The sequence below is a fragment of the Mus caroli genome, unplaced genomic scaffold, assembly GCF_978045245.1.
Source record: "Mus caroli unplaced genomic scaffold, Mus_caroli_1 scaffold_4, whole genome shotgun sequence".
NCBI classification, from domain to species: Eukaryota; Metazoa; Chordata; class Mammalia; order Rodentia; family Muridae; genus Mus; species Mus caroli.
In genome coordinates this window covers 8,567,183-8,582,766 of record NW_028227259.1, presented here as the reverse complement: position 1 = coordinate 8,582,766, position 15,584 = coordinate 8,567,183, and the positions used below count along the sequence as shown (strand labels likewise).

Below are 15,584 nucleotides of genomic sequence, written 5' to 3'. Positions count from 1 at the left end.
TTGGTATAGCTATCCCATGAGGATGTGGAGAAAACAAGACTGCTGGCTACCCGTGTGGACAGCCTTTCCTGAAGGGATGAGAGATTAATGGGAATCCACAGAAAATCCCTGCGAGAGGCTCCAGGGATGGAACCTCTCCTACTTACTCTTCAATGAGCAAAAGAAATGTGTGGAGGAAAGGGCCTTTTGTCAGGTACTTCCATTACTAAGGGAAATCAGGGCAGGCAAAAGCCACAGGGCAGGTCACACTGCTTGTTAGCTTATTCCCTGGCTCACTTGCTGGGCCATGCTAAGCTAGTTTTGTTATAGCCTAGACCTAATTGTCTAGGGATGGCACTGGCCACAGAGGGCTGGTCCCCCAACATCAATCATTGGCCAAGACACACCTTCATTGACAGTGGCCAAGGCCACTGTGATCTGGGAAGTGGGTGCTCTTCCTTCCAAGTGCCTGTAGGTCGTGTCACATTGTGAAAACTAAACAGGACAGAACTCAACATGTTTGGTTTTGTAAATACGAGAACTAAAACCAAACAAGAAACTAAAAGAAAGATTTCTCTAATTACTAGCTTCCAGGTTGGAGAACATGGAGACTGGCTTAGTGTTTGTTTTTAAGAGGAAGGGAGGGGAGGGAGATGCTCTTGATGCCTAAGTTCTGGCTCAAACAATAATACGGGTTTATCAGTTTGAGCCTTCTCAGCTGTTTGGGGGCCTTCCTGACCACACTATGTTTCTCTAGTCTCACAAATAATTTCCAGAGGCTCTGCCATCAGCTTTGAAAAAATCATCTCTTAATGAAAAAATGACTTTTAAGACAGAGAATTCATTTTGCAAAGGGAAGGGAGGAGACATTTACAGAAACTTGGGGAAGGGTACTGATTCAGATAAAGCTCGCTGGCTTCAGTAAATCTCATCATCTCTCTGTTTATGAGGCCCCATTGTACACTACTGACATAGGGCTTAACAGAACAGAAGGGGACAGGCCATGTGACAACGATGTTTTCACTGCTTTTTAGGTGGCTTTTCAGTTATTTCTCACACAGCTTCATAAAACTATTTGCAGAACAGGATTGACTATTGGCTTATTTATGCACAGTTGTCTAGAGTCTATTACATGTTAGGCCTTGAGAAACTGAAAGAGGAAGTGTCCCTACCCTCTGGAGCCTGGTCTGGGGTGTAGGAATCCTTCACCCTCAGCAGGTGGGGCAGGGGCTGGCAGGCAGGGAGGTGTGGGTGTACACTCAGTCACCTTCAGCTAGTTTCTTCCTTCTCACCCTGCTAGACAGTGTGTGACACTTCCCCTCCCCACCCCCCACCCCCCCACACACTGTGTCTGCCTCATGTATGGTGAGGTGGTTAAAAGTTCTCTCTGGAGGATGCCCAAAAGTCCCACAGAAGCTGGTGAGTGCACCATCCCCTACCAGGCACGGTGGGGTCCTGCCACCCTTAATCACCAGCCTCTCCCACTAGCATTGCTCTTAGTAGGTGCCAACCTAGCTGCATCACATCTGCAGCCCTGATGTCACTTGGAAGGGCTAGCCTGGGAATTGTGTGACTGCTATTTCTCTTCAATTGCCCCTGTCCCTCTGTGGGTTCTGGCTGAATACTGTCTTGGAGCAATTCCTACTCAGACTGCTGGATAAATGATGTTTTCTGCTCAAAAAACAGAAAGGGTTTTACTTTGTACGCAAACTACAAAGCTGAGGATTAGTATATTTGAGAAGTTGCCCTGTAAAATAAAATACTCTCCTTGGAAAGCGTGTGCTCCCTTCCTGTGAAGTGGATTCACTTGGGGAGTGAGTGGACTGAAGCTCCATTTTTTTCTAGACTCCTAAACCTCCCTCTCTCAGTGCTTCCCAGCAATGAAGAGCAAAGCATAGAAGGGGACAGCAGGAGTTGGGGCAGGGAGGGAGTTCTGTCACTCAAGGAGAGAGTGGGGGTTCCATCACTCAGGGAGAGAGTAGGGGGTTCTGTCCCTCAGGGAGGGGTGGTTCCATCACTCAGGGAGAGGGGGTTCTATTACTCAGGGAGAGAGTGGGGGTTCCATCACTCAGGGAGGGGGTTCTGTCACTCAAGGAGAGAGTAGGGGTTCTGTTACTTAGGGAGGGGTTCCATCACTCAGGGAAAGGGGGGATCCATCACTCAGGGAAAGGGGGGTTCCATCACTCATGGAGAGGGGAGGTTCTGTCACTCAGGCAAACCTTCTTGGCTAAGAGCAGTGTGTCCTTCTTGCAAGCCTGAGTTTTGCCTTTGAGCCTGTTTGTGAGCTGGGACACCTGCTCATAGATGAAATCCTTCTCCAGTAGCTTCTCCTCCTTCTTGGCTATCTGAAGTTCCAGCTGCAGTTGGAAACAATTTCAGTAGGAGTTAAAAAAAATGACTTATGTAAGGCATGGTCTTCATCCTCCATCTGTCCTCTACCCCACGACAGAGACACATTGCTTTCTTTGTTGGTAAAATACCTTTGAAAAGTCTCTGAAGCTGTACTTACTATGTCAGGGGACACTCGGGCTAGGGAGGGGCTCTCCTCCCAGGGTGAGCTATGGACCTCTGCCTCTATTTGGTACCCACAATGCCATTCTTCCCAGATGTTCCCACCAGGATGACAAATGAACATATTTATTCAAGAAGTCAAAATTTCTTTTGGGCTAGGAGTGAAGGGCACTTCCAAATCCTGAAAGCACAGGACCTTTCCTTCCTTAGGTAAATATCTATCAAAGTTAGGATTTAGGTCTCCATTACAAGTAGGGGAGGTCTAGTGGGATGATGGGTTTGCAGTACCTGTGAGCAAGCAGTTGGGTGTTTAAGAACTCTTACCATATCTAATTTCTTGACCATTTCTTCTTCAGTCAGATCTTTCCCTTTAATGAAGCGGACCCTGCCCTTGCTGTCAGGGTTCACAAAGAGTTTCTCAAGGTCTTTTATCCTGTCTGTGCACTGTGAAAACTGTTGCAAAAGAAGCAAACATTAGCTTTCAGTTTAACTCTCAAGCTTGGTAAATTTTCAATAACCTCTACATGGGAGGAGGCTGGGTTCCTACAAGCCCTTCCATTGCTTCCAATTGTGTGTGACATTCATGGGATGATGTGTGGTTAAGGATTCAAAATGGTCTTTGCTGCCTTGCTGCAGGTGTTTCAGAGGTGGTGCAGCTGGCATGTAACAAGCTGGATTCCTCTCTGGCAGTGGCCTCAGTGATACCCCAAAAAGGAAATTATCAGTTAACTCAGCATGCACTGTGTGAGCAACAGTCTTAGCCACATGTATGTTTTTTGCTAAAGAGCCTTTGACTAGATCATCCCTGTTGAATTGCTGAGATGTGGATATCGGGTAGTGACGGTAATAATAGCCATGCTTAGTTTAAAGTGTGTGTGTGTGTGTGTGTGTGTGTGTGTGTGTGTGTGTGGTGGTGGGGATCACCCAAAGGCTTTGTTCCCAGCCTCCCTCCATTGTGTAAGAGTTTTTTAAAGAAACATTTGGTTTCTCATTTGGCACATGGCAAGATGAGGCTTGATCCCATGGGATGAATAATATAGTTTAGGACAGCGGTTCTCAACCCGTGGGTCACGACCATTGGAAAACACATAGTTCTGATGGTCTTAGACACTGAGACACTGTTCAGGATCAAAATTACAGTTGTGAAGTAGCCACAAAGGGCTGCAGCATTAGGGAGGCTTAGAACCACTGCTCTCACGCTCTCACCACAGCAGGCGAGCTACAGATAGAGCTTTACAATTCTAACTGGTAGTCCTCTTCTCCATAATAATTTTAAGTAGTAACATTTAAAAAATAGTGACAGGAATTATCAGTAATGCCTCTTAATGTTTACATAGTTTTCTTAATTAAGAAACTAAGAAATAAATGATACTTTCTTATCAGAACCTCCACAGGGCTGGGCAGATGGTTCAGTAGTTAAGAGCACCTCCTGTTGCTCTTGCCAAGGACCTAGGTTTGGCTCCCAGCACCCATCTGTAACTCAAGTTCAGAAAATCATGACTTCTTTCTGATCTCTTCAGGCACCAGCCAAGCATATTGTGTGCACTTACAGACATACATACATGCAGCCAAAATACTCAGACATATAAAATAAAAATAAAGAAATCTTTAAAAATAAATCTAGTGCCTTTATTTAAATTTCCCACTGGGCATTTAGGGAAATATTTTTCACTTTTCTTATAAAAGCAATGTTCTTGTGTCTTACAATTGCTCATGAGATTTTCAGGACTCCTAAAAAGGGATTATTACTACAAGGTTCAGCAGAACATGACTCATGGTAACCCTTGTGAACAATTAAAAGTTGTTTCAAAATAACCAAAACTAAAAAAAAAAAAAAAGTAGGCTTAATAGAATTCTGAAAATGATGCAAAATAGAGGAAGACTTAAGACACGGCAAAACAACTAACTCTTATACAGCAGGAAGCGTCAAGAACTCGGTCTTGGAGGGCAGAGTATAGGTGTGGCTTGCCCAGAGCTTGGCACTTCGCATCCTGTCTTCCTAGGAGCACAGTCAGTGTGAATACAATCACATGTCGAGTGTAGTGTGAAAGTGAACAGGTGGCTTTCCACACATCAACCCTAAGCTCACGCACAGCCCACAGGTCTCAAGTTACACACAGCCAATGTGATAAAGACTTGCCGTCACACATGGCAGAGACTATCATTAAATACATAACAGCTCCCTCTTGGATAAAACTGAATTCTTGTTTCACAGTGGGTAGCTGATCATTTCTAAGAATGATTAACTTCTCATTATTAAATCTTGTGAATTATGTAAATGTCCAAAAGAGAGAATAGCGTGAACTTCCACACGCTTGGCTCTTGGCTCCCGGCTCTGGCAGCTGCCAACATGGCTGTCATCAGTTGGGCTGTGCCTCTGCTCTACCCCCAGGCACCTGCAGGATGAGGTCAGAGTTATCCCCCCCACCACCACCACCACATGGATTCATCTGGATGAGTCAGAAGAAGTCAGTTTTATTTTTTCTTTGTATTTTTTTTCTTATAGAGGTTCTTATTGTGTAGCCTAGGCTGACCACAAAGTCACAGGAATTGTCCTGTTTCATCCTCTCAAGTGCTGGGATTACAAGCCTGCATACCACACCCAATTTAAAACATAAGAATTTTAAGGGAAAATTTAGTCATAGTATCATTTCACATATAAAATATCAACAATTCTTTTATATATGTCTGCTGAGTTTCTAATTTCTCCACTGTTGTATATACTAATGTATATAATTTGATATGTTTGACCAAGTTTCTTCAATGAATATATTAAAGAATGAAAAGGAAGAAGGTGGGGCTATTGTTAGATAGAATGTACTTTTGTGGACGCATCAACCAAATGTAATAAATGGCGAGAAGAATGGTAAGTTTTGACCATTAAATGTAGGTACTGATTTGCAGCTAACCTGAAAAGTAGGCTTATGTAATGGGGAATCTGGTCTGTTCGACAGCTTTCTAAAGTCCCCTTTGCTTGATATCATGTACAAATGGACAAATCCAGACCTGATACTGGGAAAGCTGTAGAAAGCCAAACGTCTCTGTAAAGTGGAGCACGGTACGCACAGAGCTACCAAGGCGCAATGAAGAATGGCAAGGTCCAGAGAGGTAAGGGGTGTAGGGAAGCTGGAGAGACCAGCCATGAAGTGGAGGTGAGGACAGCCTGGAGCAGCACCCTGGGAGCCCCGGGCAGTGATGGGGTGGCCAAGAGAACTTTGAGGAGTGTGGGTTTCTGAGTCTAACATGGAGTTGTTTGCATTCCTGGACTGTAACCTTACACCCTGCTGTCAAAAATCATCAGTAAAATCTGTCAAGGGCCTTTTGACATGGCATTGTGTAGACTAGGGAGGGTGGCCATCTATGGTCTACCTTGACAGAGTGAGGGAATGGAGCAGATAAACCTGCAGGCTGAGCATTGTTGGAAGCTAGAGTCAGAGCCAAGGAATAACGGGGAACTCTTCGGGTACCTTGTAGCAGGAGTGAGGGTGCAATCCAGTCAACTGGCCTAGGTGGGAGCAACGATGGCTACAAATCAGGCCAGCATCGGGATAAATGACCCTGATGTAGTGCTCAAGATGGAAGATGCTATCTGCCATCCATCTAGAGCTTACCTATCCCAGTGCATTGCCGTGTGGAAGCAGACCCCAAATCCAGCTTCACAGCTTTTGCATGATGGCGTGGGGAAAGTTGAAAGCAAATGTCAGCACTGAGGTACATTTCCTCGAGAGGAGGTTTGCTCTCAGATTTCTGATTATCTTAATAATTATTTTGGGGGATAGATTTCTTTCCCTTTAAATTCTTGTTCCTTTTCTATTTTAATTAACTGAACACACCTTAATTTTATAACTAGGAAAAAAAAATCCCCAAACCAGGATGACTGTTGCTGCAGTCTTGAGTCCGTGGGGGAAAAGTGTGGGTAACAAATATGACGGTTCCATTGATTTTTATGCTTTCATAAAAATATCATTACATGTGAACAAAGTAGATTTATATTCACATTTTAGTCTCTGCTATTGGGAACCACAGAGGTAAATAAAGATCCTGCTGTGTGTGACTGCATACTAAAGAGCCTGCCATTTCTTCAGAAGGTAAAAGCACTGACTGTCAGGCTGGGTGTGGTAGCACAGTCTGTTACCTCAGCTCTTAGCAGGCTGAGGCAGGAAGGCTGCAATGAGTCTGAAATTAGCCTGGGCTATACAGGATACAAGGAAGGCCCTGCTTCAACAAGCCAGGAAGCCTAAATGCTACATCTCGGTGGAACCAGAGACACCAGTGGCAGGATTGTGCTATGGGCAGTGAGAGCCTATAGAAGTATAGAAGTGAAAGGCTAGAGCTAAGTCCTGGGATGGGGTTCAGGGAGGGGGAGGGGGAGGGGGAGGGAGGGAGAGGGGGAGAGGGACAGGGGGAGAGGGAGGGAGGGAGAGGGGGAGAGGGACAGGGGGAGAGGGAGAGAGGGAGAGGAGGGAGAGAGGGAGAGAGGGAGAGGGAGAGGGAGAGGGAGAGAGGGAGAGGGAGAGGGAGAGAGGGAGAGGGAGAGGGAGAGGGAGAGGGAGAGGGAGAGGGAGAGGGAGAGGGAGAGGGAGAGGGAGAGGGAGAGGGAGAGGGAGAGGGAGAGGGAGAGGGAGAGGGAGAGGGAGAGGGAGAGGGAGAGGGAGAGGGAGAGGGAGAGGGAGAGGGAGAGGGAGAGGGAGAGGGAGAGGGAGAGGGAGAGGGAGAGGGAGAGGGAGAGGGAGAGGGAGAGGGAGAGGGAGAGGGAGAGGGAGAGGGAGAGGGAGAGGGAGAGGGAGAGGGAAGCTCAGATTCTCAAAACTCCATCCTGGAGCAACATTCAAATCCATCTTCAAACACAATAACAAGGAAGTTATCACCAGCAGTGCAGCTTGGCTCCCATTCAAGAGCCCATTTCCACTATAAACTCCAAGGGGCCAGGAGCCAAGCCAATGGCCTGAGGAAATGTCCCCTGACTGCTCACCCACCTGAATCTGGATCACAGCCAGGTCGGCGTCCAGGGACTTCTTGATTGGCACTAGTTTCCGTGTCACAGAAATCTGCCTTTGCTTCTCGGCAACCCTCAGTTTTAGGAATCGGATTTTTTCTTCCAGAATGTGGATTTCAACATCCTGATGAAGTTTTATCTTCTCTTGGACATTCACTTTTTCGTAAAAAATGCACACTTCTTCTTCCCGCTCAATCAGCTGAACACCACTGTGGTCAAATTCAGAGCAGGAGTCTAAGTGGGTTGTTGAGGCCACTGTTTCTTAGTCACCGTAGTTCCCTCTGGCTTTGGGCTCATGGCATACAGAACAGAATTCCAGAGGATAGTGATACGTTCTAATAGCTTGGTCTATTAAGGTCCAAATACTGGGTCTTCCATGGGGACAAGAGGGGTTGGCATCTCTAATCTAAGGCTAGCTGTGCAGCAGGCTGGCCACAGTGGCCTTGGTAAGCCCCAAAGGTTTCCCTGGGGTAGGGAGGTCACTCCCAACATGTGAACAAAGCAAAACTCAAGCCCAATCTGCAGATCTTTTCTTGGGTCAGACTTGCCAGGCAAGGGCAGAAGCTGCTGGGCAGGAGTCTAGGAATGTGACTCTGGAGAGAGTCGCCAGGCATAGGGATCTCTGAAAAGTGACATTTCTGATGCTTGTTGCCCTGTAACCTGCCCTCTGTCACCATGCTGACAGCCACAGTGGAAAGGCCCCTCCTTGAGAGGAAGCCACAGGATAGAAACAAAGTGAGGTTTTGTTCCTCCAGTACCTTTGGTCAAACCCAGGCCTCGGAACACTCTATTTGCCTGCAAACTTCTGCTTGTGCCAGGAGCCAGCTAGGCTTTGTTTTTGCATTTTAAACCAGAAAGAGCATTCAGCAGTCCTTTGAAAGAGTTCTGTTTGAAGAACTTAAGTTCTTAGAGATCTCCCCACACTACCTGTACATACCTTGCTGTAACTGCTACCTTTAATTTTTCTGACTCTCTCTCTTCCCTCCAATGGTGCACATGCAGTTAGTTGTCCCTGGCTAACCTCAGTGCTCTCTTCACCTTCTTTCTTTATGCTTTATTCTACCAAAGCTTCTTCTTCTTATCAGAGTCCCTTGCTAACAAGAGCAGCACCAATGCTTCATCTGTCCCTCGGGACCCAGCACACTTGACAAAATTTGAATGACTTCAGCATTCCCGCATCTCACCTACCAATTTCTCAGAATACAAGCAACTGAGTTGGTGGGGGCGGGGAGAGGGTATTAAAGAGTAATATCCTGTTTGTGGCTGCTTGCAGCTTAGAAGAAATATGTCAGTCCTCTATGCCTTAGTTAATCGTGGGGAAAATGAACTATGAGAATGGGTTGATAAAGCCAAGTCTGCTCAGATGGAGCGAGGTTACAGAGAGTGACTCACAGCAGTTGATGCAGAAGGAATTCAGTGTGAGCCTAGAGTACTGGTTGTCAACCTGTGGGATGGGACCCCCATTGGGTCACAGATCAGATATTTACATTATGATCCATAACAGTAGCAAAATTATGAAGTAGCAGCGGAATAATAATAATTTTGTGGCTGGGGAGTCAGCACACCTGAGGAGCTGTATATAAACGGTCTGCAGCATTAGGAAGGTTGAGAACCACTCTCCTAGCGCTTCAGAGACGACTTTGCTCTTCAACTGCCCCAACCTCCCTGCTATTTCCCTTCCACAGGCAGCCTGTCTTGTCTTCATGGGAAACCCACAGCTCCCTGCAAAGGGTAAAGAACATGGCTACCTCTCAGGAGGGTCCCGGGCACTCAACCCAGCCACATTTGCGACCCTTACCTTTCGTTCCGCCGCTGAACGGCCTTCTCATACTTCTTGCGCAGCTGCACCATCTCCTCTTCGATCACGGTGATCATGCTGGCCAGCCTGTCCATGCTGGTCAGCTGGGCCTCCTTCTTCTCCTTCATTTCCTGGAGTTTAGCAGTGATTTTGCACACATCGTTCTGCATGCTCTCCTTGATGGTCACGTTGTTGGAATGCTTTAGCATGGCGTTTTGTAGCTTTCTTTTAAAATAATGGCACAGTGGGGAAGATCATTACTTTCTTCAAGAGTACTGAGATGTCTGAAGAGCAATGCTCACCCAGGACCTCACAGGACACACCTTCTCTGTTGTGGGATCCTTCCTCTAGCCAGGTGACCAATACTGTCATTGTGTCAACCACTGTGTCACATTTGTTTGTGAAAAGGTCTCTTTCTGCTCTGTCACCTCAGGAGACTGAGATCTGAGGACAGAGGTGCTTCTGTTGATAATGCCTATGGGATCTGCAGACTCACATGGGTCAGGTTGGATGATATCATGTGGCATTCTAATTTCCTTTTGGGTAAGAATCTGACTAGGAAATTTCCCTTTTCAATCGTGCTTTTTAATCAGGGTATTTGATATTATGTTTATCGAAGTCATCTGGGCAATGATGGCTAACAGAAAAATCTAGTTATGTAGTCTCAGCAAATCAGGAACCAAGTAGGTGGAAGATTCCAGTGGATCTTGGCATGTGGTAAACAATATATTTCCAAGACTACAATTTCTCAGGTGTTATTTCTGATGTTATTACATAGACAAACTCGTTTGTCATTATTGTGTAGTAACAAAAAGTTCTACACACTAACGAGGAGGATTATAAAGAAAGTCCTGAGAGATAGAGTATCTCGCCCAAGGTCTTACAGACAGAGACGGACAGAGCTTCGGCTTGAGTCTCCATATGCACATCACGTGCCTTAAACCTACAACCAGGGGATGCTATCCAAGAAGTGATTTGTCTCCTAACTTCAAATGCAGATATCAGATTTATACTTCATTTCTCGATCGAGCAATGAAAGTCAGCAGTTCATCATTAGTAAAAATAGTTTTATATTAAGTTTTGCATTCATTAAAAACTGTGACTACTAGATAGAGAACAGGAAGCATGCTCAGACACCTAGGTTGTTACCTGAGAAGCAAGGTGGAGCAGGTAGTTTTGTCTACATGACTTTGTGCTCCTGGACGGGTGCACACGATCCAAGATAGCGAATAGAAAACACACACACACACACACACACACACACACACAAGCACACACACTTGTGCACCTTGGCTAACTCAATGACTGGTCACTCCTAAATCTTCCCAGGCCCAGCCACGGAAGTGGCCACTTACCTTAAAACTCACATGGTTGGCCTTTTTTTCCTGCTGCTACTGTATCCCCTTCTTCTCTTCCTAGTCCGCCCTGCCCTCCACCCCCTACCCCTGTCCCCAATTCTCCCTGCATCCTATTCCACTCCCACAATTTTCAGTATCTTGCCCCTCAGTCATTGGCTACTGGCAACTTTATTGATAGATCAAAAACCAATTGATGGCAAGGACCTTCAGTGTCAGCAAACGCAGATTTCCGGTTAAATCAAGGCTTCCCAACCGCCCTCTACAGCAAGGTATTTCCCGAGCTCTGAAGACTCCCAGGATAGTCTGGAGTGCCAGAGACACAGAAGACAGGGCTTTAGAAGGACGCAAGCTTCAGAGAACCGTGGACTTGGCTTGGCCTAGCTGTCTTGGAAGGCACGTGTCATAGGTTTTTCTGGTTAGAGCCCACAGCTCCGGGGGTATAGCATGCCTTCCTGTTCCTGAGTGGCCATGCACTCGCTCTGGCAGTAAACAAACATTCTGTGTGTCTCCGTCTGTTCCTTTAAGGTCAAGGAAGCAGGGAAGCTTGACAGGACAACTGATCTTAGGCATTAATATTAAATATTCTCTAAAGTTTGCAAATGTCATTGTAGCCTGGCAACTACAATTGTATAGATCCTGGAAATTGCCACTAGATTTTGTTTCTGATAAATGTATAAAACATCTGATTGGTCTAAATCAGATTGTCACAACCTCAGTGTTGCCGTGGCCCCTCCAGCTGGCCTATCAGGTAACCTGATCCCTTAAGCAAGCAGGGGGCTTATGACTCCTACCGTTCTTGAGAGACAGCGCTGTTCCTTAAGATTTCCAGCTCATTTAATGACATTTTGAGTCTTTCTTTTATCTCATTTACTTTCTGATGAGCTTTGTGAAGTAGGTTTACAAATTTGTTTCTTTCATTTCTAATTGTATCATACAAGCTGGCAAATTCTCTGAGTCTGAAAACATGAGATGGTTTTTGAAAATTAAAAAGCAAGTAACACTTTTCCCCAAATAACTAAATCGTGATTTTTTTTTTTACCAAATTCTTTTTACCTCCTATGAATTTCATGCTTTCTCTTCTTGTATAGCCTGATTTCAAGGTCCTTTGATTTGATTTCCTTAACAATCTCACTATATCTTCGCTGAAATGTAAAAATTCACGTGAGAAATAAAACAAACAAACAAACAAAAAACCCTAACAACAACCAGAAAGCTAGGTGTTAACGGTTCACGTCTGTAATGCCAGCATTTGGGAAACCGAGGAAGTGGGGTTGAAATGAATTCAGGATCAGCCTGCAATACATAGTAAGACCCTATCTCACCCTATCAAAACCACCACCACCAAAAGCCACGAGATGAGACTGAGCTCCACTCCATCCCATCTGTCAGTTCTTAGTTTGTTGTTGTATAGATGAGGAGAACAGGAGATTCCTAAGCGCCCCCTGGCCAGCGGGAGTGATTCCCATCACCTAGGACAAGGGGATACTTAAGATTTCAGAAGGACTGGAGAGGACGAGAGAGTCCACACAGACAGGGTGGATAACTGGGAGAGGACTACTGAGGAGGAGTGACTGTAGCCTGCACTGCCCAGCCAGTCGAGCACTGTGCTTACAGAGGGCAATGAAGAGGACTTACAGGAAGTTTGACAAACATCATGACCTGGACCCTCTGGCATTTTGTGAGAGACTGAGGCAGTGTTTTAAAGTGTAATTCTGTCCATTTGTTTGGACGTGTGTTTTCCTTTATAATGGGCATCATACTGAGACTAGCTGTAAAACTGTACATAAATATATTAAAAAGAAAGCAGTTATACCTTCAAAAGTCACATATATATATATATATGTATAATATATACATACTTATATATACATATGTATGTATATATAGTACTTTCAACACTTTATACTAGTAGGTACTAGTGATGCTCTTTAGATAGAAACTGCCTAGTGGGTTGGAGATTGAGTGTCTGCTGGCAGAACTCCAGGGAGAGAGTAGTTTCAGTCACCCTCCATTAGGGGCAGACAGAGCAAAATCATTTGTCCTTGTTCTGTCAAGTCAGTGTGGATACACCGTGATTTTATTTTGTATAACTTTCAGTGAAAATGGGGGTCTCCAGCTAACCTGCAGGTTACATGCAAAGAAGGAAGCTGGTGTAAGATAAAGCGTCATCTATACTGTCTTGGACCTACATGGTCTTGAGTGTGACAACAGTGTGAATCTCAATCCCAGCCACCTTATATCTTTTAAAAAAAAAGAGATGTAGGTATGATATAAAATAATAAGATTCAATGCCTTCTTGTGGAAATACAGCTAACTACAAATAATGTTTCATAGAGTAATTCCCAATAATGAAGTACACAAGAGACAAACTTTCCCTTATGATTTCCATACTTCAAAAGGGAGAACTGTCTTATGTTTTAGTATGAACTAGCCCATTCAGTAACGAAATTCAGCCTATGTGGATTAGTCACACACAGATAACATAAGGCTCAGTAAGCCGGAGCTGTTAGAACGTGACTGCTTTGTAAAACAGACCAGCTCTTTTCTTGGAATAACAAAGTATACCTCTGGTAGATCTAACATTTTGGAAAAGAAAAGAGGGGAAGTTTTCTAACGAGGAAATCTCACAGGGGTGGACTCTTCCCAGCCAACAGTCAGTGCTTCTGAAAACAGTGCTCTAGACTGACCCCAGTCCAACCCCCGACTTTGGTGGCAATGACCTTCTCAAACCTTAGCTGCTCTCCTCAACCCTCCTCCACTCTTCAGAGCAGATCCTGGGATGAAGCAGTAGCTAAGAGCATCCTGGGAGACTATGGTCTTTCTCATCTATTTTCTGTGAGCCCAATTATCCATGGCTCCACAGGGCTTTTGTAATGACACCAGACTGTCTACGGTGGGTTGTGTGACCCTCACCATCTGCCCTCGACTGCTCGGCTTCATCTGGCCTCTGTTCTCTGAGATTCTCACTTCTCAGGTGTGAGTGTGTCTAATTAAACAGTGAAAGTGGTGAGAAGAGCTGGGGATCTGTGTGGCTAATGATTTCTCCTCTGTTCTTTGCTATAGAATCTATTTCATCCTTGTGCCCATCAGTGCTGTGTAGGTGTGAGCTCTTTCTGGGGAGTGAGAAAATCCCATCCCCTTGTAGGCACTCAGAGCAAGAACAAAGATCACACTTATACATGGCCCATACCTAGGTCACTTGACAAGTGCATGAGGTCTGCTTTAGTAATATCTCATATCATATTTTTAAAAAATTATTATAATTTTTTGAAACACAATCTCACTGTGTCTTTTGAGCTAGACTTTCACTGGCTGTCGTCCTGTGTCAACTGCCTCTTGATTACCCGTCGCACATACATCAAGAGAACAAAGCTTGCACAGGCAAGCCTCTAGCATTGAAATATATCTCAGCCTTCATTTACTTTTAACAAAGAACCTCTAGACACAATCCTGTGGCATAACTGAGTCTAGTTTTAAAATTTTAGTTACTTCTGTGGGTGTGTGCATGTGTGCGTGTATGTGTGCATACACTCGCGTGTGTATGTGCTTGCTTTATGATGTTGTTCGTGGCATTTTGTAGGAGTCTGAGGAAATCCTGGGATGAAGCAGTAGCTAAGAGCATCCTGCATTGGTCTGTATGATTTCACCTGATGACCCTGTAAATGCTCTGCTCCCAGGTTGTCTAGAAGCAAGTCACAGTGAAATTTGTGGCTCTGTGACTTACAGATTCTCTCTGTGGCCTGTGCACCTGGCAGCCATGGTCACTAGAGACACTTACACCATTCTTATTGAAGTTGCCATCTTTCAGAGCTCTTATCACTGTGATTCTTTTTGTTGGTTTTTAACCTCTAGACTGGTAACTATTGATAACTGAAGGTTGTGGGTTGTTTTGTTTTGTTGTTGGGTTTTTTTTGTTTTGTTTGTTTGTTTGTTTGTTTTTGGTTTGGTTTGGTTTTCTAGGATATGACTGAGTGTCCTTTAGAGAAAATTTAATTTATGGTCACTGAATTTGAAGGAAATGTGGAATTATCACTTTCTAATTAGTGATGCATTAAAGTGAGGGTCCCTTGAACTCATGTAGTAATTAGTGGGTGGCCACACAAGGCAGTTAGTTACCTGGGCTTTCAGGAAATCCTTAGCCTTTTGTTCTTTCTCATCTATTTTGATCTGAGTCATTCGCCCGAGGTTGAACACCAGCTCCCGCAAGCTTTCTTGCTCCTTTAGAAGTTTGTTCTCCTGTGCAATCTGCTGCTCCACTAACTTGGCCTCAGCTTCTGACAGAGATTTCTTTTGAGAAGCAAAGGATTAGAATTTGCTTTCTGAAGAAACCCAGCAAGGTCGGCACAGAGCACGGCCTCGTCCTTTTGTGTTTATTAAGAGACCGAGCTCCAAGTTTTCCTTTACTTTATGAAGGGTGGGCACTAGAGGGGTAGTACCACCGACCTTCTCCTTGCTGTGCTTTTAAACGACTAGGAGAAGTTTAAAATTATGTTTTAAAAATACCTCAACGGTAGCTCGACTGACAAAAGTTTGGAATTTGAGAACAGACATTGATGAAGCACGGTTGACTTTTAATGCCATCAAACAGCCTTTTATCTGAGAAATCCTTACAGCCTGGCCTCACAGCCTGGCCTCACAGCCTGGGAAGGCTTGTCCTCTCAAGCACATCCTTTTCTTTTCTTAGAAAACAAAAACCAGTGGCGGAATGAACTTGGAGGTGAGGGTGGTGTGTGTACACTCACCTATAGCACTTGGCTAGCACGCTTGAACATTGCATTCAACCCTTAGTAAACGTCCCCATAAAAGAACAAAACACAAAACCAGAAAACCAGGCCCATTATAAGTGGGGCTCTAACATCAGATTTTTACTCTAAATATTAATGCACATACTTATATATGTTCTTATAAATATGAATGGGTTCCACTATGGCATTTCCATATA

The 15,584-nt window shown here is 44.8% G+C and overlaps 1 protein-coding gene across 1 annotated transcript in view; it reads right to left on the bottom strand.

The window, feature by feature from the left end:
- Ccdc146 (coiled-coil domain containing 146) overlaps nt 1-15,584 on the bottom strand; it is a 128,208-nt gene that overhangs the window by 1,698 nt on the left and 110,926 nt on the right. The window contains exons 11-17 of the mRNA XM_021163157.3: nt 14,759-14,929; nt 11,696-11,784; nt 11,434-11,598; nt 9,285-9,509; nt 7,467-7,695; nt 2,815-2,943; nt 2,199-2,336 (exon numbers count right to left, since the gene is read on the bottom strand). Coding sequence (XP_021018816.1) covers nt 2,199-2,336; nt 2,815-2,943; nt 7,467-7,695; nt 9,285-9,509; nt 11,434-11,598; nt 11,696-11,784; nt 14,759-14,929 — 1,146 coding nt within the window. The remainder of the gene's footprint in view (nt 1-2,198; nt 2,337-2,814; nt 2,944-7,466; nt 7,696-9,284; nt 9,510-11,433; nt 11,599-11,695; nt 11,785-14,758; nt 14,930-15,584) is intronic.